The 25,157-nt window shown below is 42.2% G+C and overlaps 1 protein-coding gene across 1 annotated transcript in view; it reads left to right on the top strand.

The window, feature by feature from the left end:
* The first annotated feature begins 23,631 nt into the window (after window positions 1-23,631).
* The window catches only part of ARL15 (ADP ribosylation factor like GTPase 15), a 447,710-nt gene continuing 446,184 nt past the window's right edge, over window positions 23,632-25,157 (top strand). Inside the window, exon 1 of the mRNA XM_030927753.1 lies at window positions 23,632-23,789. Coding sequence (XP_030783613.1) covers window positions 23,742-23,789 — 48 coding nt within the window. The 5' untranslated portion in view covers window positions 23,632-23,741. The remainder of the gene's footprint in view (window positions 23,790-25,157) is intronic.

Raw genomic sequence — 25,157 nt, forward strand, 5'->3', positions numbered from 1 at the left:
AAAAAAAAAAAAAAAAAACTGTGGTGACAACTTCAGTCTATGAGATTTTTAGTTAGTCCCTCTCATTATGTCTCAAGTCTTTTTTTTTCTGCTAAAAATTCTGGGGTTAGAGATATGGTCAAGATGTTTAGTCAAAGTGAATGGAATTAGGAAGTAAGCCATCCCTGTTTTTCCTAGGATTGTATTATTTAGGCTTAGCTTGCTCTGCTTTTAAAGTCACCTTGGTTCTAAAACATACAGGATATCAGAAACTAGAATTTAATATGGAAACAACCATCCTATGATAAAACAAACTAGGTTTGCTATACACCAATCAAAGGCTTGGGGAGAAATCAGAACTTCGAGTGGGTGGAAGCAATGAATATGGAGTACCATTTCCTAGTCTAACTCAAGAAAAATAGGCCACAATTGTTTGATGCCAAGAAGCTGATTGTTACTTAAACCCTACCTTCCTGGAGAACTTAGAAAAGTAGTATGTTTTAATTGCAGACAATTTGGAAGATACTAACGAGCTTAAATTTTTTTAAATTAAGAATCACACCCAAATATAACCATCCTGTTTATGCTGTCAGTTCGAAGTACCAGTCCCTTTTAAAGGTTTTTTACAGAAAACTGTGCGATAGAGATGGAGACTATCTTAGCAGATCTAAGGAGAATGGAGATTGGGCAGGAAGGTTTCAGGGTCCATGAACTATGTGATAGTGACTCTTCTACAATCCATGGACTCTTTGGAGCAGGTCCTGATAGTGAGCCAATGGTGGGGCCATCTCACATGCAGACCTGCCTCAATAGCCTTGTGCTCTAATTCCATACCTTGCAAATCTGGGGCCCTGCATTTTGGCATCTTATGGCAGATAAATGATGCTAGTAGGAAATAGTAGAAATTTCAGCTCTTCCTTGTCTCTACCTTCTCCAGACCAGGCAATACTTTGGCAGTGAGTCCTACCAAACTCAGTATAAGCTTCTAAGATGCCAAAGAAAAACAGCACCGACTTTCCATTCAGTGGTCATTCACTGTCCATTCAGCCAACACCCCAGCCATTGGCCAGACCCAAGGGCCTCCTACAGGCCTGATGCATGTAAAGCTGAGACAGAATCTACAGCAGACAGAAGAAATCGTGATTCCACATGAGGTATGTTGGGAAAGGCAAACGAAGGTGTTACTACATCCGAAGGACAAACTAACACTAAGAGATCTCACCATGATGTGGCCCCAAACTCCCTTAGGAAGGAGAAAGGGAGCAGACCATGTCAGAATCTATACAGTTACAGAATGAGACCACTGGAGCGCCTCACCCACAATACGTTTACTCTGACAAAGAGTGACTGAGAAGTTCTTCCACTAGTTGCTCCAGTAGAATTCTACTCCCAATGACTGAGGCATAGGTGGGGAGGAGTGCAAAGTAGGCAGAGTTATGTTGGTGGTGGTGTGTGTGGGGGTGGGGGTGGGGGGGAGGTTCTAAATGATAGCAGGGCTTTAGAAGTAGGGTAGAGCAGTGGCTAACACATTCCTTGCCCCTTCTAGGAGGCAAGTAGCTAGAAATGGTAACCTTAGAAACTCAGCCTAAAGACTCCCGACATTCCCCAGATGTCCCCATTCCCTAGCTCAAGACAAGACTCCTTAGTCATCAGTGATGCTGAAGACACAAGTAAGTTGCATGAACAAGTAGCCCAGATGTCTATGGCTGCAGCATAGCCTCCTTCCTCTTAACCTGCATCTAAAGCTTCCTGAGGATTGTCTATGGCTAGTTGACCAAAGAAGAAAAAAAATTAGAAAATTCTGCATGATTTGCCACCAACACCCAAAAGTAGTGGACTGCAGCACTACAGCCCTATCCCAGGGTGGCTCTGAAAGATAGTATTTCAAGAAAATCTTCCTCCCAGTGGGCAGAACTTTGAGCAGTATGTCTGGTTGCCTATTTCATCCAGAAAAAGGGATGGCTAGAGGTCCACATTCATCATGAGCAATAGCTAATGGTTTAGGTGCATAGTCAGGGACTGAAAAGAAACATGATTAGAAAATTTCTGACAAAAGGGGTCTGGGAATGTAGTATGTGACTAAACTGCATTCACACAGAGTGTGAAGATATTTCTGTCTTATGTCAATGCTCCCTGAAAAGCAAGCTCAGAAAAAGAGTATTTTAATAATCAGGTGGACAAGCTGACCTGTTCTGTGGGTGTCAGTCAGTTTTTTCCATCAGCCATTCTTTGCCTTGCCCAGTGAGTGCTGACTCATGATAGGAATGAAGTTTCTGTATGGGCTCACAATATGACTTTTCTTCTACCAAGGCTGATCCAGCTATAGCTGCTGTTGAATACTCAATCTCCCAATGGCAAAGTCCAACAGTGAACCCCTGATATGGCACCATTCCTAGGCCAGGTGTGGAGATGGAGAGAATCAGCTAGCCACCTGGTGGCAGATTGATTACACTGGACCACTTCCATTACAGAAGTGGCAGCTATTTGTTCCCAGTGGAATAGATACTCACCCTGGATAGGGATTTGCCTTCCCTGCCTACAATGCTTTTATCAAAACTGCCATCTGTAGACTTATGAAATGCCTTACTCACCTTCACGGAATTCAACACAGCATTGCTTCTGACCAAGAAATTTGTTTTATAGCATATAATGTATGCTAATATGCTCGTGGTCTTGGAATTCATTGGTCTTATCATGTTTCCCATCATCCTGAAGCAAGTGGCCTGAAAGAACGATTGAATGGCCACTGAAGACTCGGTTATGGCACTAGGTGCATGGCAGCACCTTGTAGCGCTGGAGGAATATCCTCCAGGATGCAGTATGTAGTCTAAGCCAGATTGTGCTATTTCTTCCTTAGCCAGAACTTGTGGAATCAAGGGTTGGAAATAGGAATGGCTCATCTTATCTTTGGTGATTCACTGGCAAAAATTTGCTTACTGATTCATAACTTTATACTATGCTAATCTAGGGTTCTTAATTCCCAAGGGAGGGATGTTTCTACCAAGAACACAGAAAATGTTCCATTAAATTAGAAGTTGTGACTACAGCTTGGTGACTTTGTATTCCTCATGCCAGTTAATCATCAGGCAAAAGAGGGGGTTATTTTACTGACTAGGATGATTGATCCTGACTATCCGGTGGAATTAAGTCATTCACAACTACAGAATGGAGAGAAGGAAGAGTATGTCAGAAACGCAGATTTCCTGTAGCATATTTTGGTATTCCATATTGTTATGGTTTAACTATTTTTTTTCCAAAGAGATGCATTGAAGTCCTAACCCCTGGTACCTGTGAATGTAACCTTATATGGAAATAGGGTCTTTGCTGATATAAGCAAGATAAGGTCATACTCAATTATGGTGGGACCTAATCCAATATGACTGATGTCTTTATAAGAAGAGAAGAAGCCAGGCGCAGTGGCTCAAGCCTGTAATCCCAGCACATTGGGAGGCTGAGGCAGGCGGATCACTTGAGGCCAGGAGTTTGAGACCAGCCTAGTGAACATGACGAAACCCTGTCTGTACTAAAAATACAAAAATCAGCCAGATATGGTGGCGTGCACTGTGGTCCCAGCTACTTGAGAGGCTGAGGCATGAGAATCGCTTGAACTCAGGAGGTGGAGGTTGCAGTGAGCTGAGATTGTTCCACTTCACTCCAGCCTGGGTGACAGAATGAGACTCTATCTCGAAATAAAAAAATAAGAAAAAAGAAGAGAAGAGATGAAGAGACACAGAAGGAAGATGGAAGATGTCCATGTGACAGCAGAGGCAGAGTAGAGTTTTACTACCACAAGCCAAGGAATGCTGAGGATTATCGGCATCTGCTAGAAACCAGGAGAGAGGGAGAACAGATTTTTTTCCCTTTGAGCCCCCAGGAAAGAACCAACCCTACTGACATTTTTATTTCAAACATATATTCCCCTAAACTGTGAGAGAATAAATTTCTGTTGTGTTCAGCCACCCAGTTTGTGGTAATTTGTGTGGCACCCCAAGGAAAGTAATAGATATATCCTGAGATTAATATTCATAGGAAATTCCAAAACCCAATCTAGCTAGGGCAGCAAGTGGCTCAGACCCTTCAGGAATGTGAAGGGATTGGGTCACCCCAATAGGCAAAGATCTAGGACAAGATTAAACATTTTCGAGGGAAGAGAGAATATAGAGTAGATATAGTCAAAAAACAACCACATAATGGCTGCAGAAACAAGGACAATAATAGTTACGAGTATTTCTACCTAATTTTGGCATAAATGTGTCTATATATGTAGTACATTTTTCTTCCCTTCTCCCATTCCCCTACTTCTGATATAATAGTCATTACTTTTATATCTGAGCATAAGTTACAGGATATCAATGGGGAGTATGACTCAGCTAAAAGAAGAATGAACAAATTTGCTGTCCTAGAAAAATAGGAAATTCCAGAATTCCCCTGTCTTTATGCTTCTGAGTTAGCACTGCCCATAGGATAAATTTGTGGAAGGTTTATAATGCAGAAGGGAGGTTGCAGCCCTATTGTTTTATACTGTGAAAGTCAATGTAGGAGGCCAGGCGCGGTGGCTCACGCCTGTAATCCAGCACTTTGGGAGGCTGAGGTGTGCGGATCAACTGAGGTCAGGAGTTCGAGACCAGCCTGGCCAACATGGCGAAACCCCCATCTCTACAAAAATACAAAAATTAGCCGGCCATGATGTCGGGTGCCTGTAATCCCAGTTACTCGGGCGGCTGAGGCGGGAGAATCGCTTGAACCCAGGGGTTGCGGTGAGCCAAGATTGTGCCATTGCACTCCAGCCTGGGCAAGTGAGTGAGATCCTGTCTCAAAAAAGAAAAAGCAAGTCAATGTAGGGTGCCAGGCATCCTGTACACACTGTGGTGACAAGCTGCTCACCTTGTCTACCTAAAGCAGCACTTGGGCCCACATTTCTGGTACCAGAATTCCTTTAGCTTCGCCAAATCCTAGGCCAAAAGCATGTGTTATTCTATGGCAAAAGGTGCCAACTTCTTCTGCAAGTGACCTGCAGCATCAGGACAGTCTGAGACTGATGTGGATTCCAGTTCATCCTCACAGTTCCAGCTCATTCTCAGGAGTTTTCACTTCATCTTTACTTTTCTTCCCACCTGGTCTGGCTGACTTAGAGCAACTTCAGGCTCAACACCAGATGCAGAGAGAGCAGCCTTGCATAGACCCTTCCACCGGTTCCCACAACTATGTAAGGTCTTAGCCCTATAATAAATCCCTTTTTCTATGTACTTGTAACAGTGTTTAGCCTGTTTAGGAATGTTTGATACACTTATTCAAGTCTGTAATTTGCAAATTCTTAAAATAAAAATGAATTTGACTTATAGTTTCCCTTTAAAAACTAAGTTGTTTTATGATGTCTCACACCATTTAAAAATATTCCTTCTTAACAAAAGTTTCAGGCATAAAGTTACATACCTAAACCCTTAGGAAAAAAATGTACCCAGGTAAAATAAAGCTCCGTGATATTACATGTTCATGTGGGACATCTGATTATATCAGCTTGCTTTCATCACTGTACACTCCTCAAAGAATGGATTTTGGTAGGAAAGAGAAGACCATTTAGCTGGGGTTTTGGAAGAGAATTTAATAAAGGGACTATTTACATTGGTGTGAACAGGGGTCTGGGAATCAACAACCAAGAACTAGCTCCAGAGGGAGCCCTTACCACCTCCATGCATGAAGGCACGAAGGACAGAAACAATGTTATCACAGTCTACTGAGAGCTGGAGCCATGAAAGGGGCCGCCAACAAGGGCTGTGGATGTAGAGGGATGCGGCTATTGCCACACTATGCCATAGCAGGACAGGCGTGCCAGGAGTGAATACTCCAGCCCCTCTTCAACTCCCGCCTCCTTGTCTCCAGCTGATGTTTCCCACTGGCAAGGGAGTCTGGGGAATGCAGCTAGTAGGGTGGGTCAGAGAATGGAGAAACGGGGTGTGGAAGAGAGCAAACTGAGGATGTCAGCTACATGTGGGACAAAAGGCATTTAGGGCTCATTGGGAACAAGGAACCTAGAGCAATTCCTACTGTGCCATGGGAATCAGAGGTAGAACATGGGAGAGTAAATCTCTTTTTTAGCCTGTACCTAGCTGGAGCAGTTCATTTGCAGAACCAATAACAAGAATCCCTTCAGAGGCTCTCCCCAGCCAAGGAAGACAAGGTGCTGAAAATCCCACATTGGTAAAAAAAATAAACTGGAACCCAGATCAGTTAAGCAGGTTAGTGGGAAGAGAATTTAGGTTGCTTAGTCCGGGCTTTGCCTAGTCTATGAGGATCTTTCTAGAATTGAGGAGAATAGGCAGTACTTCTAAATACTTTCAAAGTACTTGAACATTGAATTACCTTTTGTGAAATATATAACATGATACTCAATCCAATCATTAAGGTAAAATAGGCAACAAAGTCCACACTAATGGAAGAGCTGTTAAATGACTTCAACTTTTTTTATTCTGACCCCAGAAGGCTTATTTGCAGCTCTTGTTCTGCCTTAGTATCAGCCCTTGTGAGCTGATAATCCTTCAGGTGGTTCTAATCACAAACAGCTGTGCTGAGTGGAGCTCTGCTACCCAGGAAATGTCCTTGTAATACTCAGGAGTCTTGACCCTTTCTTTCTCACTCTTACTTTCACAAATGATGATTTGGAAACCTTCAAATACAAAGGGTGAGGCCAGCTCCTAAAGTCCCTTCTCTTTCGACCATCTACCAACTACTGCCTTATCTCATTTAAGTAAAATATTAGCCAGTAGAGCCATTCTCAAGATCCTAGAGACGTCTTTGCTTTCTCTCTCCTTTGATCACCATATCTAATTATTTCAAGGCTTCCTATTTTTTCTTTAGCAGTTGCTTTCCTCCTCCAGTTATGCTTATCACCCTCATCCAGAACCTCACCCTAGGCATTATTAGATAAGCCTTTTAACTGAAATATCTGCTTCTAGACTCTTCCCCTACATTCTATCATGTTTTCTAGGAGTTAGTACTATTTTTAGAACATTACCTGAAGAGACTATAGTGGGTTCCTGTCAGAGCCTGATCTCCTCAACCATAACATTCAAGCCCTCCATCAACTGGACACATCTCACAACCTGATTTTGCCACTTCAGTCAGGCTATTTAATAAAAGGTCATGCTTAATTCTGCCTTTTTCAGTCCCTTAGAATTTGCCATCCCCTCCCCTAAATAAACCAAGTTCTTTAGCTCATGTCCTTCTATACCCTACCTCTTTCCCAGGGTTTGAATTATAGGCCCCAGTAGTACTTTATTTTTATTGCACAATCTAGCCCTTAATTTCCCTTGTGCTAGGATCCAGGTAATCCTTAACAATTATGGGTAAGAAAAAAAAATTACTTTGATGGCTTACTATATGCCAGGTGCCATTCTAAGTGGTTTACAGCTTTGCACGTATTAAATAGTTTAATCCGAACAATTTGTGTAGAGGTGGGTTCTGTTATCAGCACTTTCCAGGTAAGGAAATTAAGGCATCAAAAAGTTAAATAACTTTCCCAAATAAAAGGTGGAATGTGAGTTGGAACTTGCATGGAATTTGTCTCCAGAATTCACATTGTTAATTGCCATGTAATCCTGCATCCCACTAGGAACAGAGGGCAGGATTTTTGTGACCCTTTTGCATTGCACAACACCTATTACACAGGACAGTTTCATAGTTAACTGTCATTTTCTCCCAATTAGTTGATGCTATCAATCTGATGCAAATTTATGCACAAAGTGTTAAACTACCCTATTTGATGAGGCATGCGATTGAAAACTGTTACAAATGCACATAAATTTCACACCTATGGTTCTTTCAATAGAAGCCTTTTCTGAGCAGAAGTTTATCCAGGTAGCATAAGCATTTCGCCCACTGGAGGGAATACACCAGCTTTCAGTCATCTGATGGGTTGCCTACACAGCCTTTTTTCTTTGGAGCTGATTTAACTTGCTTAATTTTGAACTTGTCAAGCACAATGAACATGGTGAATCCCTCCTAGGTACCAATTTATTAAAAACATCTATTAATTTTAAAAATGTGCCACAGCTTGAATTATTTTCACAAAATGACCTTTGATATCATAAAGTATTTTACTATTGCTTTGTCTTGTGAAATGCCCTATGAACAATACCACTCATAACTGTGATATTCCTGTTATCTACACAGTAATTGTAGCCTTTTCCTGAGAGGTTTGGGCAAACAGAGCCCCACTGCTTCCCTGACCGGGCATAATAACCACACCTCTAATGACTGTTAATGACTTCTCATAAGAATGTTGAGGTTGAGATAAACAATGCAATAGCGAGTTTCTTAATTTTGAATAGGAGCTGCAAATGGTCTTAATATCACTGTAATTTCCTTTTCTTACCATAAATAGTTAACTTATTGAAGTGTCCCTTTGTGGTGAAAACTAATTGTTTATTCTCTGACAAAACAAAATTGTTAATCCTGCTATGACATGATTGAGTTATCTGAGCTTCTGGCCTTCATACTGAAGAGTTTGACATCTGAGATGTAATACTTTTTAAAGGGTGTAAACTGAATTCCCACTTAATATTAGTAAATGACATTCTGTACTAGTATGGACCAGGCAACATTTTTTCTTTTTCTTTTTGTTTCTTCTAAATATATCCTAAAAGTTGAGGACCAGTGAGGATTACTGGCATAAGACAAAAGCTGATATTTTTCCTTGGCAATTCAGTCAAAGCATCACTTTCATCTGGATACTTTGTGTGTGGCGTGAAACTTCTAGTCTAGTCGTCTAGACATTATCAAAGTAATATGTTGAATGGAGAACATCAATGAAAATAAGTGACCAGGAGTTTGAGATTCAAAGTATTTCTTCCAACACAGCTATTTTATATAATAATTTATCTGTTATTTTACTTACAAGTACCAAGAGCTCTACCTAGTTGTATGGTCTCTACAGATATTTCTGCTACCAAAGAGAAGTGCAGTGACTCTCCATTTATGCGCACTGCCATCTGTCACATGGCGACATAGTGTTGTGTCCACTACGTAACATACAACTAAAGCTTGTACATTACATACCTACCATTCAACCATGCTGGAGAGCAGGCATGGTTTATATCAATGGAAGTGGGCAAATGAACCAAGCAGCCTGTTGAAACATTTGAGAAATGTAATGATTGATCACTCACTTTAGCTGCAGCAGAGGTCTCCTATGGATGCATCTTATGGCTTCCATATAGGTAACACAAAATACAGAGCTTAGTGGCACACAAAGCCAGCTTACTATTCCTGACTTGCCCATCTTACCATTTATTTTGATTCTGAATTACGCTGCAAAGAAGAATCAACAAATGAAGGGGTGGCCTGCCCCTCCACACCTGTGGGTGTTTCTCGTTAGGTGGAACGAAAGACTTGAGAAAAGAAATAAGACACAGAGACAAAGTATAGAGAAAGAAAAGTGGGGCCCAGGGGACCAGCGCTCAGCTTACAGAGGACCCACACTGGCACCGGTCTCTGAGTTCCCTTAGTATTTATTGATAATTATCTTTACCATCTTAAAGAAAAGGAAGTGGCAGGATAATAGGATCATTGTAGGTAGAAAATTAGCAGTAAGACATATGGATAAAGATCTCTGCGACATGAATAAGTTCAAAGGAAAATGCTGTGCCTTGATATACATATGCAAACATCTCCATAAACCTTTTAGCAGCATTGTTCCAGACTATCACATGGGGAGAAACCTTGGACAATACCTAGCTTTCCTAGGCAGAGGTCCCTGCGACCTTTGGCCGTGTACGTGTCCCTGGGTAGTTGAGATTAAGAGAATGGTGATGACTTTTTAACCAGCAAGCTGCCTTCAGGTACTTGTTTAACAAAGCACATCCTGCACAGCCTAAAATCCTTTAAACCTTAAGTCACCACAGCACATGTCTCTTGCAAGGACAAGGTTGGGGGTAGGGTCACAGATTAACAGTATCTCAAATACAGAATAAAATGGAGTCTCTTATGTCTGCTTCCTTCTATATAGACACAGTAACAGGCTGATCTCTCTTTCTTTTCCCCACAAACAAAGCCATCATCTCTCTATTGCTCTTTATTTTTCCCTTTTGCTTACTTTCCTTTATTTCATCAACATTTTAAAGATGATACTGTAACTCCAAAGTGGAGTAATTTTCCTGAGATCCTTAAAAGTCCATGGTGGAAGCAGGATTCTTCTACTTCTCCAGACTAAGTTAAAGGCACGGTCTATAAAAACATAATTCCTCCAACAAGGCTTTCAGTACAGAGGATAGCCAGCACTTCAGCATTCAGTATATTTGTTTTGTTTTATTATTTTTTAAAAAATTATTTAATTAATTTATTTTTTTGAGATGGAGTCTAGCTCTGTCACCCAGGCTGGAGTAACCTCTGCCTCCCAGGTTCAAGTGATTCTCCTGCCTCAGCCTCCCTAGTAACTAGGATTACAAGTGAGCCACCACGCCCAGCTAATTTTGTATTTTTAGTAGAGATGGGGTTTCACCATGTTGGCCAGGCTGGTCTTGAACTCCTGACCTCAAGTGATCCACCCACATCGGCCTCCCAGAGTGTTGGGATTATAGGCATGAACCACCTCACCCGGCCGTATTTGTTTTTAATCCTTACAACCTTGAAGAAATTACCTATACTGTTGTTAATTTCCATTTTAAAGATGAGATAACTGAGTTTCAGAGGTTAAGTATGCTTCTCAAGGTCACACAGCTAATAAAGCCCCTGGGATTGAAATCTAGGTCTGTCTTCTGCCAAAGCTTGATCCTAACCATTGAGCTAACTGGATCAGAATTATATGAAATAGCTGTGCCACCGCATATGATTATGGTGTGGTAAGTTAGCCATTACTCTTTAGTCACATGCTTGGTCCATTGCTTCTTTCAGTTCCTATTAAGAAAACTAGCCGAACCTCTTAGTCCGTAACATTATGATGCCCTTTATAATGCCAGAATGATTTCTACCAATTCCAAATTGCTTCTGTTCTGTGAACTATTCCCCTGGAGGCAGCCTGAGAAGTAGAAAGATATGGTATAATATCTAGCATGCTGTTCTTCCTTGATGTCTTCCAGGAGGTCTAATAGTACCACAGGCACACCATCATTCAGCCATAACGTGTACCAGAACATACACATGCACAAAGGGAATAAAGAGAAGCCTCGGTGGAATAAGCACGTCCAGAACATGTCCATTGACTGTTTATAAAGAGTGATTCACTGATGTACTTTGGCTGCGAGCATACAGTACTGTCTTCTCTAGCTCTCATTCACCCAGAGAATTCAACACCACTCAGGTACATGAAAAACCACAATTATGTTAGAGACTCCTATTTGAAGAAAAGCTTCTCAAGGACAAAGCATTAGAATGAATCAGTCTGTATGGCATGGCATTAAACACAAGATGCAGGCAAAGACTTCAAGGTCATGGCAAGGAGACAGGGAAAGCACTGGAAAAGCTTGGCTCTCATGAATGTGTTAGTATCTTTCATGAACCCATTAGTTAATTAATTATTAAGATACTTAATAGTTAATTCTTATGCATTTTTTTTCTTAATGCCCTCTTTTTCTTCTAAGAAGAGATAACGTCAGGTTTAAGCATTTGATATAAAAGTAAACTGTCTCTGGGCCAGGCCCTGTGGCTCATGCCTATAATCCCAGCACTTTGGGAAGCTGAGGCAGGAGGATTGCTTGAGGCCAAGAGTTCCAGACTAGCCTAGGCAACATAGCGAGATCCTGTATTAACAAAAAAGTTAAACATTACGTGGTTCCAGCTACTTATGAGGCTGATGTGGGAAGCCCAGGAGATCGAGGTTAAGTGAGCTGTGATCACAGCACTGCACTCCAGCCTGGGTGACAAAGTGAGACCCTGTGTCAAAAATAAATAAAATAAATAAATAAATAAATAAGTAAAACTGCTTCTGGAGTATTAAACTTTAAAGTAATCTATTTTGAAAGCAAAATTAAATCACAAGGATTTCCTCCTTTGTTTAATTATAGGCCTTGCAGACTAGTACTGAATGGAAAGGCACATTTGAAGGGAAGAGCAGAAAAGGAGACCAGATGTATGCCATGATCAATGCATTCAGGAAGGAACGTATTTACTGGTGTGGGTGTGCACAGACTCCCCCAGTCTCCTGCCAAAGAGAAACCTGAACTTAGAATCTCAGTGCTTTGCCTTTTGCTTTCAAAAATGCTTTCTTGCAGTATTGAGAATGAAGCCAATATACATAAAAGGAATTGTGGTAAGGTTAGAGAGAAAAGAAAAAAACAGAGTGATGTGTTCTGTATTGTCACAGAATAAACAGATCAATAAAACAGAGGAGAGCTCAGAGGTAGAGTCATGTATAGAAGGCATTTTATGTAGGTTAAGGGTTGGCATCACCTCACTGGAGAAAAGAATGAATTGTTTAGGAGATGGTTTTGGAAACCTGGTTAAACAGATGGACATAATCTCAATTTAACCCCACATACAAAAGATAGACTAAAAATGGATAAAAGACCCAAACGTGAAAGGGAATGCTATAAAGTTTACTGAAGCTGTGGCCTCTTGATTTTGTGGTAGGAAAGGACTTTTTAAACTTTAGCAGCATCAGCCATTAAGTTCAAAGTTGGTGAAGAGATTACATCAAATGCAAGGATTTTTGTTCAACCATGGACATCATGGACAATGTTGACAGGTAACAAAGTAGGAAAAGCACATCAGGCATATTGGGATAATTTCCTGTTAGAGGAAGGAAAAGGAAGTAGTTAAGAGGGATTAAAAGAAATAATTAAAGAGAGAGAGGAACCCTGTAGTGGACCAATAATGATAATACAGGGTACTGTGAGCTGAGGTGTCAGGTCCATTCAACCCTTCGTACCTTGAGTACCATGATAATATGTTGGGAGAATCTCAGGCATTTGGTGAAAAAAAGCTTCTGAACAGCTAAGAAGTGAAGGACAAATAATTATACCGGTACTTTTACAAGTGCTATGGGTCATGCTTTGGACATTTAATATTCAAAATAAGTAGAAAATGGACTCCCTTTTCAAATACTTTATGCCACTGAATAAGGCTTCTTTAAATATGACACTTCAGGACAGTGGCTCATCCCCGGCCCCCACTGCCAATGTATGTTATATAACAGGCACTGAAGTAGGCTCCAAAGGGGCACAATCCAATGAGACACTGTTTCCTTCCTTCAAGGAACTCCAACTAGTGGGAGAGAGAACGAAAACAGCAGCAGCAGCAGCAGCCAACACTTACATAATGCTTACTATGTGCCCAGCACTATTCTAATTTACGACATTAACTATTAATCTCAATAATCCAGTAGGTTGATGATGTAGCTATTTGTTTCCTTACCTATAAAATGGGGTAAATAAGTTACAGAGATATTAAGTAGCATGCCTGAGGTCACAGAACTAGAAAGAGGGAAAGCCAAGATTCAAGCCCAGGCAGACTGGCATCTGGGCTCTTAACCACTATACACAAAACAGTATGGTAAATGCCAACAGAAATATGCAGAAGACTGGCAATTCACTCACAAAAAGGAGGGCACTCCCCTCAAATTAAGAACAGTTAAGAAATGTTTCTATACAGTGTGCTCTGTGATTTCAAACATTATTGTTCTAAATCTATAAGTTAAGTTGGGGAGAATTCACATCTCTACAAACAGTCTTTCCATTCATGAACAGCATATCTCTGTATTTTTCTAGGGTTTTAACTTCTCTCAAAATCTTAAAGTTATAACAATTATTCTTAGGTGTTTTTAAAGTTTCTACTTTAAAGGTCATTAAGAAAACACATTTAAAAACACATTTCCTAACTTTGTTGCTAAGTAACTAGAAATATAATTCATTTTATATTGATTTTTAAGGAGTAACAGATTTAATTTTAACTTTAATAATTGATTTGTGTTTTACATACACAACCACAATCTTCTGATGAGTTGTCTCTTTCTTTCCATTCTTTATTGTTTATATTTCTTCTGTGGTTATGCTGTCTGGGTTCTCCAGTATCATGTAGAATAGAAGCTGTGATAGCTGACACCCTTGTCTTGTTTCTGACCTTAAAGCACATTTAAAGTTTCACAACTGAGTATGTTTGCTTTAAGTGTTTTTGTAGATACCCTTCATCAATTTGAATAAATTCCCTTTTACTCTTACATTGCCAACCATAAATGGTGTTATGAACTGAATTATGTCTCCCCCAAATTTGTATGTTGAAGCCCTAACATCCAGTACCTTAGAATGTGGCCAAATTTGGGGACAGATCCTTTAAAGAGGTAGTTAAAATGAGGCTGTTAGAGTAGGCCCTACTCCAATATGGCTAGTGTCCTAAGAAGAGGCAATTTGGACATATAGAGAGACACCGGGGGTACATGACTACAGAGAAAAGACACAGCAAGGAGGTGCCCATCTGCAGGCCAAGGAGAGAGGCTTCAGGAGAAACCAAACCTGCTGAAACCTTGATCGTGGACTTCTAGCCTCCAGAACTGTGAGAGAATAAATGTCTGTTGTTTGAACTACCCAGTGGATGGTATTTTGTTATGGCAGCTCTAAAAAACAAATACCAATGGATATTTAATTTCTAATGGTTTCTTTTTTGTATATGTTGAGGTGATTCTGATTTTTCTTCCTTAATCTGATAATGTGGAGAGTTAGCTGATTTTCTAATGTTAAGAACGCCTGGCATTCCTAGGATAAGCCTGGCTTAGTCACGATGTGTTTTTTTTTTTTTTTTCCTACTTTTCTTGGATGTTTTGCAGTATTTTTCCATCTGTATTTGTGAATGAGACTGATATATAATTGTTGATGTCCTTGATCAGGTATCAAGATTATTACAGTTGTTTGAGATTACCTGGCAAGCACTCCCTCCTTCTCTACCCTGGAATAGTTTCAAGTTGGAACATTTTGTTTAGGGAATGTTTGGTAGAACTTGATGGTAAACTTGTCTGGCACAGTGCTTCCACATGATGGCTTTTAAATAGTTGTTTATTTAATGGTAATGGAACTTTTCTTTTTTTCATTTATTGTTCTGAGCACTTGTGTGTCTTTTCACTCTAGAAATGCATGGTCTTCAGTTCTGGAATGTTTACTAGAATTTTTGGTAGCTTCTTCCCATCAATGCCTTTGTTTTTGTTTGTTTTTCTTGAAACATCTAATTGGGTATCAAATCTTCCAATTGATATTTTAATTTTCTTTGCTTCACTGTTCCATAGTTTTGGGAGAGCGATTTCCTTAGCTTTCTTCCAACTTTACGAAATTTCTCTTTGCCTTTAAGTTTTACCTGGTGTTCCCAAGTTCAAGCCCTCTCCAGTTTAACCTCAGGAGTAAATTTTCACTCTGGTCTGCATTGGGACGGAGACCTGGGTTCACGGAGAGAGGCACATCAGTGGCTCAACTACTCCTTTTGAAGGTTCACAAGCTGTTTTGTGTTTTCAGTCTTTCCCACCTCAGAGAACCAGGTGGTGCTTATTGCTGAACTGATGAGTTCTGCAGCAGGAATCAGCTTGTTTCTGGCTGGCTTCCCCTGCCTCTTGAACTTAGCCTTCAGCTCAGCTTTCTCTGTTCTGCTGCATCAGTTGCTACTTCTCTACCCACTTTCTGTTTTCCTAAGTGGTTGACCTCTTATATGCTGGTGTCTCTTCTTTAATTCTCTGTCTTGGTAGATCTCTTTTTATTCCTTTACTGGCCTGTCGGGGTGAGGGTGGGGGAGATAAGCAAGTACATTTAATACATCATGTTTAAGTGGAAGACCTCCATTCATATTTTTACTGCACACCTTCATTGTTCAATACAGTATCCACTACCTGCATTTCTAGTTCTCAATAGCCATGTGTAGCTAATGGCTACCATACTGGGCAGTACAAGCATAGATCATTTCCATCACTACAGAAAGTTCTATTGGACTGTATCACTTAGCACAACCCAGAGATGCCATCCACGACTATCTGTCTAGAGTGTGCTTCCCTGTTACTCGCCAGCACATGTCTTTAATTCTGTATAGCACTTATCACTAGTTGATATCTTTCCTGTCTCCAATCACTAGAGACTTAGCTTTATGTGAACAGGGATAATATTTCTCTAGCATCCCCAATATATAGTAGGTGTTAAATAGGTATGTAGAGTGAATGAATCCATATTAGCCTGTGCAGAGTACCTACATGCCTGTCTTTCTCAATTTAAACAACATAGATTCAGAATCACAATCCTGGATGAGATAGGAAGCATTATTATGTAGATGGTACATGATAGCCACTTTTTTCATTGGCCTTATTTTATAGTTTCTTGTTTCTGAGTTTCTCATTTCCTTGCAAGCTGCTTTGAATCAAGTGCCAGCTTGGATTAAGGCTTCCTTATACGTAAGCCTTAAAAGAAGAGATCAAAATTATAAATCAGGAACATTCAAGACATTTCCAACTGTCAGTGGAATACCTACAAGAAAGCAATTTGAACAGTTTCTATATTATCCCAATAAGTGACGATCTCATAAGAAGCAGGCAAGAGGCTGGGTGCAGTGGCTCCCGCCTGTAATCCCAGCACTTTGGGAGGCCGAGGCGGGCGGATCATGAGGTCAGGAGATCGAGACCATCCTGGCTAACGTGGTGAAACCCCATCTCTACTAAAAATACAAAAACTTAGCCGGGCATGGTGGCAGGCATCCCAGCTACTCGGGAGGCTGAGGCAGAAGAATGGTTTGAACCCGGGAGGCGGAGCTTGCAGTGAGCCGAGATCGCACCACAGCACTCCAACCTGGGCGACAGAACGAGACTGTCTCAAAAAAAAAAAAAAAAAAAAGAAAAGAAAAAAAAAAAAGCAGGCAAGAAAGCAAGTGCCCTAACACTTTTTTGGGATTTGCTTCCTTCTGTAGTTGGCACATCTTTATGCTAGTCTTAGGGACCAGAATGAGGGAGCAATTACACTGGATGGAGCTGCAAATCAACTTCCACCAACACCACATGGTGAGTTGGGAGGCAAAAATCTGCAGAGAAGCTCCTAGGTGAACCCTGACTTGCACCAGTTTTTTCCCCAAATTAAACCGTCTATACCTCCTATACCTTGAGCTCAAACACTCATCTTCTTTTAAGTAAATAATGCTTTGTCCCCAATTTGTGACTATTGATTTTTATATGCTGTTTTCCCATCTGGAAAGTTCCCCTCACAAATCCTCCAAGAGAAATTTTTTCTTTCTTGGAGAGTTCTATTAGAATTCCAGAAACTTTGGCAAACCCTCACTGAGTTCTCATCCCTTAAACACTTTAGTAACTCCTCTGGCACCAGGCTGACTGTGTGCACATTCGTATAGGGAAGGCCTTTGTCTATTCGCCTTTCTTTGTCCTGTTATTTCTAATAACTGGAAGTTTCTTCATGGTAGACTCTAGGCCTGCTTTATTTTCTTGTCACATTGATCCCAAGATCTTGTCACTTCCACGGTAGTATAGGTAAAAAATAGATATTCCAGGGTTATGGAAAGAAAATCCTTAACTCTTGTTACTTAATGTGTGACCTTGGGAAGGTTATTTTATCGGTGATTTTTGCTGTGAGATTTCAGCATGGTGATCATGAGGCCTAATGGATTTGTTGCTTTTTCTCCCTCACTTGGAGCTGGCTGTGTCAGGAAGTATTGACAAGTATGCTCAGGCAGTGACACATTGACACAATGAGGTTGGCTGTAAATAGTGAGGTCTATGCTCTAAGCAACCAATCAATCTGTAATGGTGCCAGGGCTACATGCAAGGTGTCAAGCCAGGCTGTCGAGGCAGATTCAGACACACGTGTGTAGCAGAAAAGGAGACTCACCATTCAAGAAAGGACCTGCTGCCCAATTGCAATGAGTGTGATTTACTAATGGCCTCCATCTATCTATTAACTCTTTTAGCCCTTCTAACACCTTTATTTTAGTCCCATAAGGCTCATAACTGGCTTGCAGAATAGGATATTAATACAATCAGCAATGTGGAAATGTATCTAAGAGATTAAATGAACTCGCTAAGGTTGGTATTGAGAGGGATTTACATAGCTTCTTGATACTTGGTGCTTGAATGGTGGTTGCTTGTGAGGTCTAGTTACATTTCCCTTGTATGATTACTTACCATTTTCAGTGGATGTCTTATCTTGCTTTAAAACCCCAAGACCCAGCAAAGCCTTTTTGGAAAAGCTGAGTGATCCTTAATCATGGTAGTGATTAGTTGAACTCTATCCTCTGGCTGAGTAAACAGGAGCCTGGAAGGAACAGGTGACCTGCCCAAGTTCATCTAATTAAGTAGTGACAAATCTTCATCATGACTGCCAGAACTGATCTTTGAAAAATAGACATATAAGGCCTTAAGATCTACTTGCATGAGAGAAAACAAGTTTAAACTGACATGGAGATATTTTAGGTTAAAAACTTCAGAGTTGGCCGGGCGCGGTGGCTCAAGCCTGTAATCCCAGCACTTTGGGAGGCCGAGACGGGCGGATCATGAGGTCAGGAGATCGAGACCATCCTGGCTAATACGGTGAAACCCCGTCTCTACTAAAAAATACAAAAAACTAGCCGGGCGATGAGGCGGGCGCCTGTAGTCCCAGCTACTCGGGAGGCTGAGACAGGAGAATGGCGTGAACCCGGGAGGCGGAGCTTGCAGTGAGCTGAGATCCGGCCACTGCACTCCAGCCTGGGTGGCAGAGCAAGACTCCGTCTCAAAAAAAAAAAAAAAAAAAAAAAAAAAAAAAAAAAAAAAAAAAAAAAACTTCAGAGTTAGCCATTTCACTGAGGGTTTTCCTCTAGTTTGAGTTGCAAGTAGGTCACCATGCTAACAGAAGAAAACCCTATTCTAATTCCAACCTCTAACCTCATTCAATAATCATTGGCTTGATTCCATTTATGAATCAAGCTCTGTTAGCAGCTTCATGTGGGGACACCCTGTTCTGATGAAGATCATCTTCTGGGACACAGTGGTACTTCGTTTAGGTTTAGGAAGCAGAGAAGAGGACTGGGGTAAATCAGAGGTGGGTGTCAAGACATCCACTGGAGAGAAAGGGAAAAAGGACTCAGGAGACAATTTTAAAGTCACAGGAGTTATTAGATGTGGCAAGTGATAAAAAGTGCCTGATGACCTCTGCAGATCTGACCACTTTTTCTGAAAAAGAAGTGTCCATGATTTAAGAGTCATTATAATGAAAGATACCATCTTTCAGCTATTAAGGAATAATATTAAGGCAAAGATGAGACAAGATAATCATTCTCTACTTTGGCGTTGCGGGGTAGAAGGAAGAAGACTATATAAACTAGGTCAAAACTGAGTATTAATAGTGCTCGGCTGCCTGTAATCCCAGCACTTTGGGAGGCCGAGGCAGGTGGATCACGAAGTCAGGATATGGAGACCATCCTGGCTAACACGGTGAAACCCTATCTCTACTAAAAATACAAAAAATTAGCCGGGCACAGTGGCGAGAGCCTGTAGTCCCAGCTACTCGGGAGGCTGAGGCAGGAGAATGGCGTGAATCCAGGAGGCGGAGCTTGCAGTAAGCCGAGATCGCGCCACTGCACTCCAGCCAGGGCAACAGAGCAAGACTCCGTCTCAGAAAAGAAAAAAAAAAAAAGAAAAAAAGTGCTCAGCTGGGCATGGTAGCTCATGCCTGTAATCCCAGCAGTTTGGGAGGCTGAGGCGGGTGGATCACGAGGTCAGGAGATCAAGACCATCCTGGCCAACATGGAGAAACCCCATCTCTACTAAGAAAATATATAAAATTAGCTGGGTGTGGTCGGGCGTGCCTGTAGTCCCAGCTACTTGGGAGGCTGAGGCAGGGGAATCACTTGAATCCGGGAGGCAGAAGTTGCAGTGAGCCAAGATTGTGCCACTGTACTCCAACCTGGCAACAGAGCGAGACTCCGTCTCAAAAAATAAAAATAAAAAAAAATTAAAAAAAGTAAGTGCTCATACTCTTTGTACTAGTAATTCTATTACTAGGAATTATTCTTAGGATAATAAGATGTGGACAGTTTTATAAGCAAACATTCACTGTAATATTTATAATAGTAGTAACTAATAAAGGATTTGTTAACACAGTGTACATTTTTACAATAGTTTTATGTAACCTTTAAACATTTATGAAAAGTTTCAGTGAGATAGTGTATGCATGATACAAAATTAGTGAAGGCAGTATTCTCCTTGGAAACAACAAAAGAATAGCTGGAAATAACCACTAATATGTTGAATTTTCTGGAAAGTTGGGGACCAAGTTGCAAAAATGCATTTCTGTTTTCATTTCTTGCAAGTGACAGTTTAACAAAAACATTTCATCCAAATTTGGCTAGCCAGCAGCCTTTATGGAATTTTAGCGTATGGACTGTCAAAATAATTTTGCTTTTGACAAGCAACAGTGATGGCCTCTGTATTAGTCTGTTTTCACGCTGCTGATAAAGACATACCTGAGACTGGGCAATTCAGAAAAGAAAGAGGTTTAACGGACTTACAGTTCCACATGACTGGGGCTGCCTCACGACCATGGCAGAAGGTGAAGCAGGAGCAGAGACATGTCTTACATGGCGACAGGTAAGACAGAATGAGAGCTCGTGCTGAGAAATTCCTCCTTATAAAACCATCAGATCTCATGAGACTTACCACTATCATGAGCACAGCACGGGAAAGACTCGCCCCCATGACGCAACTTCCTCCCACCGGGTCCCTCCCACAATACGTGAGAATTCAAGATGAGATTTGGGTGGGGTCACAGTCAAACCATATCAGCCTCTTTCCTCAAAACCTATGCAGTAATGCAATTGCCTCATGAGTTTACATGTTTCTTATGCATCTGGAAGAGGGTCATTCTTTTTACTGACAGCAAGGGCAGAACTAGGTTAATGAGATCATGTCTTGCTCTGGATGGCAGTCTGTTATTTGGCATACAGTATGGTAGGTTGATTAAATGCATTCTAACTTCTCTACACTCTTTTAAAAAGCAGGTATTGAGGCGATTGCTTCTATTGCTACCAAACCCTATCAGCTATGACTGCAGCTTCATGTAGTGGGTAGTGTATTATCTGTTCATACCAGTTCAGTCAAGTTAGCCTCTTTCCTCTGTAGGGGCAGACTCATTGACATCTCAGAAAACATATAATTGGAAAAATGTGCTCCGTATGGAGTTCAAAATCTATAGGTTGTTGTTGTTGTTGCTGTTATTTTATAAGGACTCTTTCCTAAAATGCAATATGTGATTTTTTAATACATTACACTGACTACAAGGTTTTCATTGATGCCAGTCATAATGAATGTGCAAATTGTGTGAAATAAAGTGAATATTACGGTGCAGTCTTTGGAACTTTTCCTTGAACATGTTCTTTCATCTCCCTGCTTTGGCCCCATATACTAATTCTTAGAGGCAGCAAGAACCATATTGATCCTAATGACCTGTTCAGGACTATCTTTCCCTAAGCTTAACTTTTAAAGGAAAGGCAGAAGTCACCTGCTCCTGAGTGGCTATCCTCTTCCGCATAGAGACTGACAGGCCTCTCAAAAGCCTGACTCGGCTGTAGCCAACACATCATTTATCACTAAAACAATGGACCAAAAGGTGTCCCTTTGCTAACTCAAGCCCTTTATCTTAAAGTGTGCTTATTCACAACGAAAAGCAAAACAAACAAAAAATGTTCCATGACTATTTCTGCTCATTGAGAGGTTTTGTTTTCCAAATTAGTTTCAAACAAATTGTGCTGAAGAGTATAGGTTTATGGACGTCTATCTCCTCCAAAATCTAGGTGAAAATCTCTTCTAAACCTACATGTGTTTGAATTAACAGAATGCCAGGGAAAATCAAAATTGGAACTAATGGCACTTTGGGAGACCGAGGCGGTCGGATTGCTTGAGTCCAGGAGTTAGAAACAGGCCTGGGCAACATAGTGAGACCTCGTCTCTACCCCCAAAATACAACAAATTAGACGAGCGTAGTGGTGCACACCTGTGGTCCCAGGGACTCTGCAGGCTGAGGTGGGAGGATGCTTGAGCCCGGGAGGGGGAGGTTGCAGTGAGCCGAGATCGCACCACTGCACTCCAGCCTGGGCAACAGAGAGAGTCCCTGTCTCAAAAAAACAAAAACAACCTCCCCAACCCCTCCCGCCCCCTGCCCCCGCCCAAACACTCACAACTTTCTGGTGGTAGGAATTCTCGTTTTGCAGCTGAGCAAACAGGTTAGGAAATCAGACAGCATACCTAAAATCACTTGGCTCACCAACCTACAGCTCCCTCTAGGGGGCTGTAGGGGGCTGCTTCGCCCTTATTGGTTACATACACATTTAGGGTGAATGCCATGGTTATCTAACAGAACTGTTTTGGTAGTCTCAGGTAAACTTACGGTACGGAAATTTGTTTCTTGAGGATACAAAAAAGAAAAGTGTCAAGTTAAGGGGAAAGTAAAAATTCATCTCCCAAAACATCATGTGTACAGTCAGGCAGTCACTTCATAAAGAGTTCAGTTGATGAAGTTTCACTCTTGAAACTTCACTGTATGTATGCAAGCCCTAACTATTAATACAGGTGAGAGCATCCACCTTATCTTCCATTCTCCCTAAGCCCTGAGGGTGGGAATGGGGGGGCACTCCAATCACCTGAGCTTAAGTACATAGCTGTGTCTGGCATAGTCTGGTTATTTATAGCCTCAAAAAAAAAAAAAAAAAAAAAAAAAAAAAGCCAGTTTCTTGTCCGATTCAGGCTTTCCCTGCCTAACCCTACTAGCTTAACGCGATGTTGACATTACCAGGAAATGCACAAGTCCCAAATGCATCTTATAGATGTTTTTACCTCTTGAAATAATATCGGGTCACAAATATTGTTACTTGTGTTTTTTTGTGCAGAGATTCTATTGCTCATTTGACTCGGGGGCGTTGGATTTGTGCTGAGTGTAATTTGACTCCAAGCATGCAAACTGATCACTTCTTCCCGTGTGTTTGGGGAGTACAAGTGACTACTGCGAGTCCTCAAATATTTTTCTTTTCCTTTTCACGTGGAGGAAAGCGAATTCTCCGATGACTGTTTGGCATTCTACGCAGGGGTTGGAAGAGGGGTTCCTCAGTCAACTCCGGCTGCGCGGGGGGCCTGTGTGTACTCAAGAACACTAGACTGGAATCGTCCGCTTTAGTTTCAAATGATGAAAGTGCGGAGGGTCTTTCTGCCCCTAAGTCGCATACAGGACTGCCTGTTTACGGGTACACTTCCACACACTTCTTTCCCGGTGGTGCCGTCTCGTGGCGGCAAAGCCTTTAGGAAGGGTCTCTGAGGAGAGAGATGATCAGTGGCGACCACGCCTCCCACGTTACAGCGCTCGCTTCCTACTGGGGGTAGGCGGGGACACCAAGGCTCTCCAGCCCGGGAACACGGAGTTCGGCTGCGCTGTACCCAACTGGGAAGCTGTGGAAACACAAAACTCGGGCGGCGACAGCACCAGTCGCTTTTCCGCTCTCTTGGCTCTTTCTTCCGCTTGCACCGCCCCCACCCCAGCCGCACTGCCCCAATCCCGGCTCCTCCGCTCAGCGAACACTAACCTGCACCCCCCCGCCGCTCCCGCGTTTCTCTCTTTCCACCGACTGGGGCCTGACTTTTATAGGCGCCGCAGCCAATGAGCGCGCCTCTTTCCTTCTGCCCTCCCGTCTGGCCAATCGCCGCGCCCCTTGTGTAATCTCCGGCTAGTCGGCTGCTTTCGGCTATTTTCGCTGTTGCTGGCTTTTACAGGAGCTGCTCGCTCGCAGCCAGAGACGCTGCTTTTTTTTCCGGGTTCGGAGCCGTTCCGGATGCTTTAGGCTGCCGGATGTCTGATCTCCGGATAACTGAGGCGTTTCTGTACATGGATTATCTGGTAGGTGCATGGCAGGGGTGGCATGTCGCCTCTCGGATCTCGGCGTGCCCGATGGCCCCCTGCCTTGAGGAGCAGCCTTTTTGCTTTCTTTCTTTGGGATAGGATGCCTCTGGGGTTCTTTCTCCCGCAGCCGGCTCGGAAGCCGTGCCCTGGACTCGGAGGGACAGCCTCCAGGGCGGCTGGGTGGTGGAGCTGACAGGTAAAAGTGCGGCCTGGGCCAGCACGGCTGCGGGGCGAGGGTCGCGCTGGGGCTGCTTGAGAGATGGGGCGGCTGCGGCGGCGCGTCCCCTGTCCGCGATCGGTTTCCTGGCTTCCCTCTGCGCTCTCCGCAGAGGACTTTCTTTCCGGGGGAGCGGGAGTTTTCCGCTCTCCCTGGAGCAGAACTCCAGGTGCTATTAAAGAGCCATAACCAGAATGGCTCACTAAGTGCCCAGCAGCCCCGGTCATTTGATTGTTATTAAATCTCTAAAGCTATGACCTCGGTCGTGGCGGGGTTTTAAAAGCACATTACCATAAAGCAGACGGGTCTAAACTACCTCTCAGGCTGGTCCGAACAGGACTGAGTAGGGACAGGTATTGCCCCACCATTCCGGTCTTGGGTGCGTGCCGCTGTTCCACTGTGCACGGATTGGAACCCGGCTGTTTAGGCCAGGCTTGTGCTGAGAAGTTTAGGTGGGAAAAGTGTCAGCACAGTACTGGGACCGAACATCATTTTAAAAATGGACTTCTGTGTGTGTCTTAGTGGAATTATGCGAGCAGAAATTATGTTTCCCCAGAGCTGCTTGTTTGCGTTTAAGGGGATCCTCATTTACAGGGACTGTGTTCGATCCTATGTGATTACTGTGTTTACCATGTTGGGCAGAACCGCTATTGCCATGCAGGGTTGAAGTAGACGGTTAGAAACATTGACCCTCCTGTCATCTTGTTGAGCACATGCACTCGGTTTTCGACTGCAGAGCCTCTGCCTGGCAGAGATTTGCCAGTGCCTTCTAGGAATTACACTTAAGGCTCTACAGAGAAAGTCTGTGCATGCTTTGATGGCCAAGAAACGCCGGACCGGCTTTGTACTGTCATCTGTGTATTGGGCTTATTTTAGTGTCCATAAAGAAAATGTTTCTCCTAATGCTTCAGAGCTTGATGGTCTTGGTGGGAAAGGATGGTGCTTACAGTTAATGCATGGCCTTGTGAATGGAGCTGAATCTAAAATTCTGAGTTCAAGTTCTGTTTTGTTGTTCATTTGTTGATGGCAGTAACTTCCTTTATCTTTGTGATAAAGGGATATTATTCACTCAGTACTGTGGCTGGTTAAAGGGGTTGTCTGATTATGAACATTCTTCACAATACAAGGTGCCCTGTAAGTTAAGAGAG

This window comes from Rhinopithecus roxellana, chromosome 3 (assembly GCF_007565055.1).
Source record: "Rhinopithecus roxellana isolate Shanxi Qingling chromosome 3, ASM756505v1, whole genome shotgun sequence".
Taxonomy (NCBI): Eukaryota; Metazoa; Chordata; class Mammalia; order Primates; family Cercopithecidae; genus Rhinopithecus; species Rhinopithecus roxellana.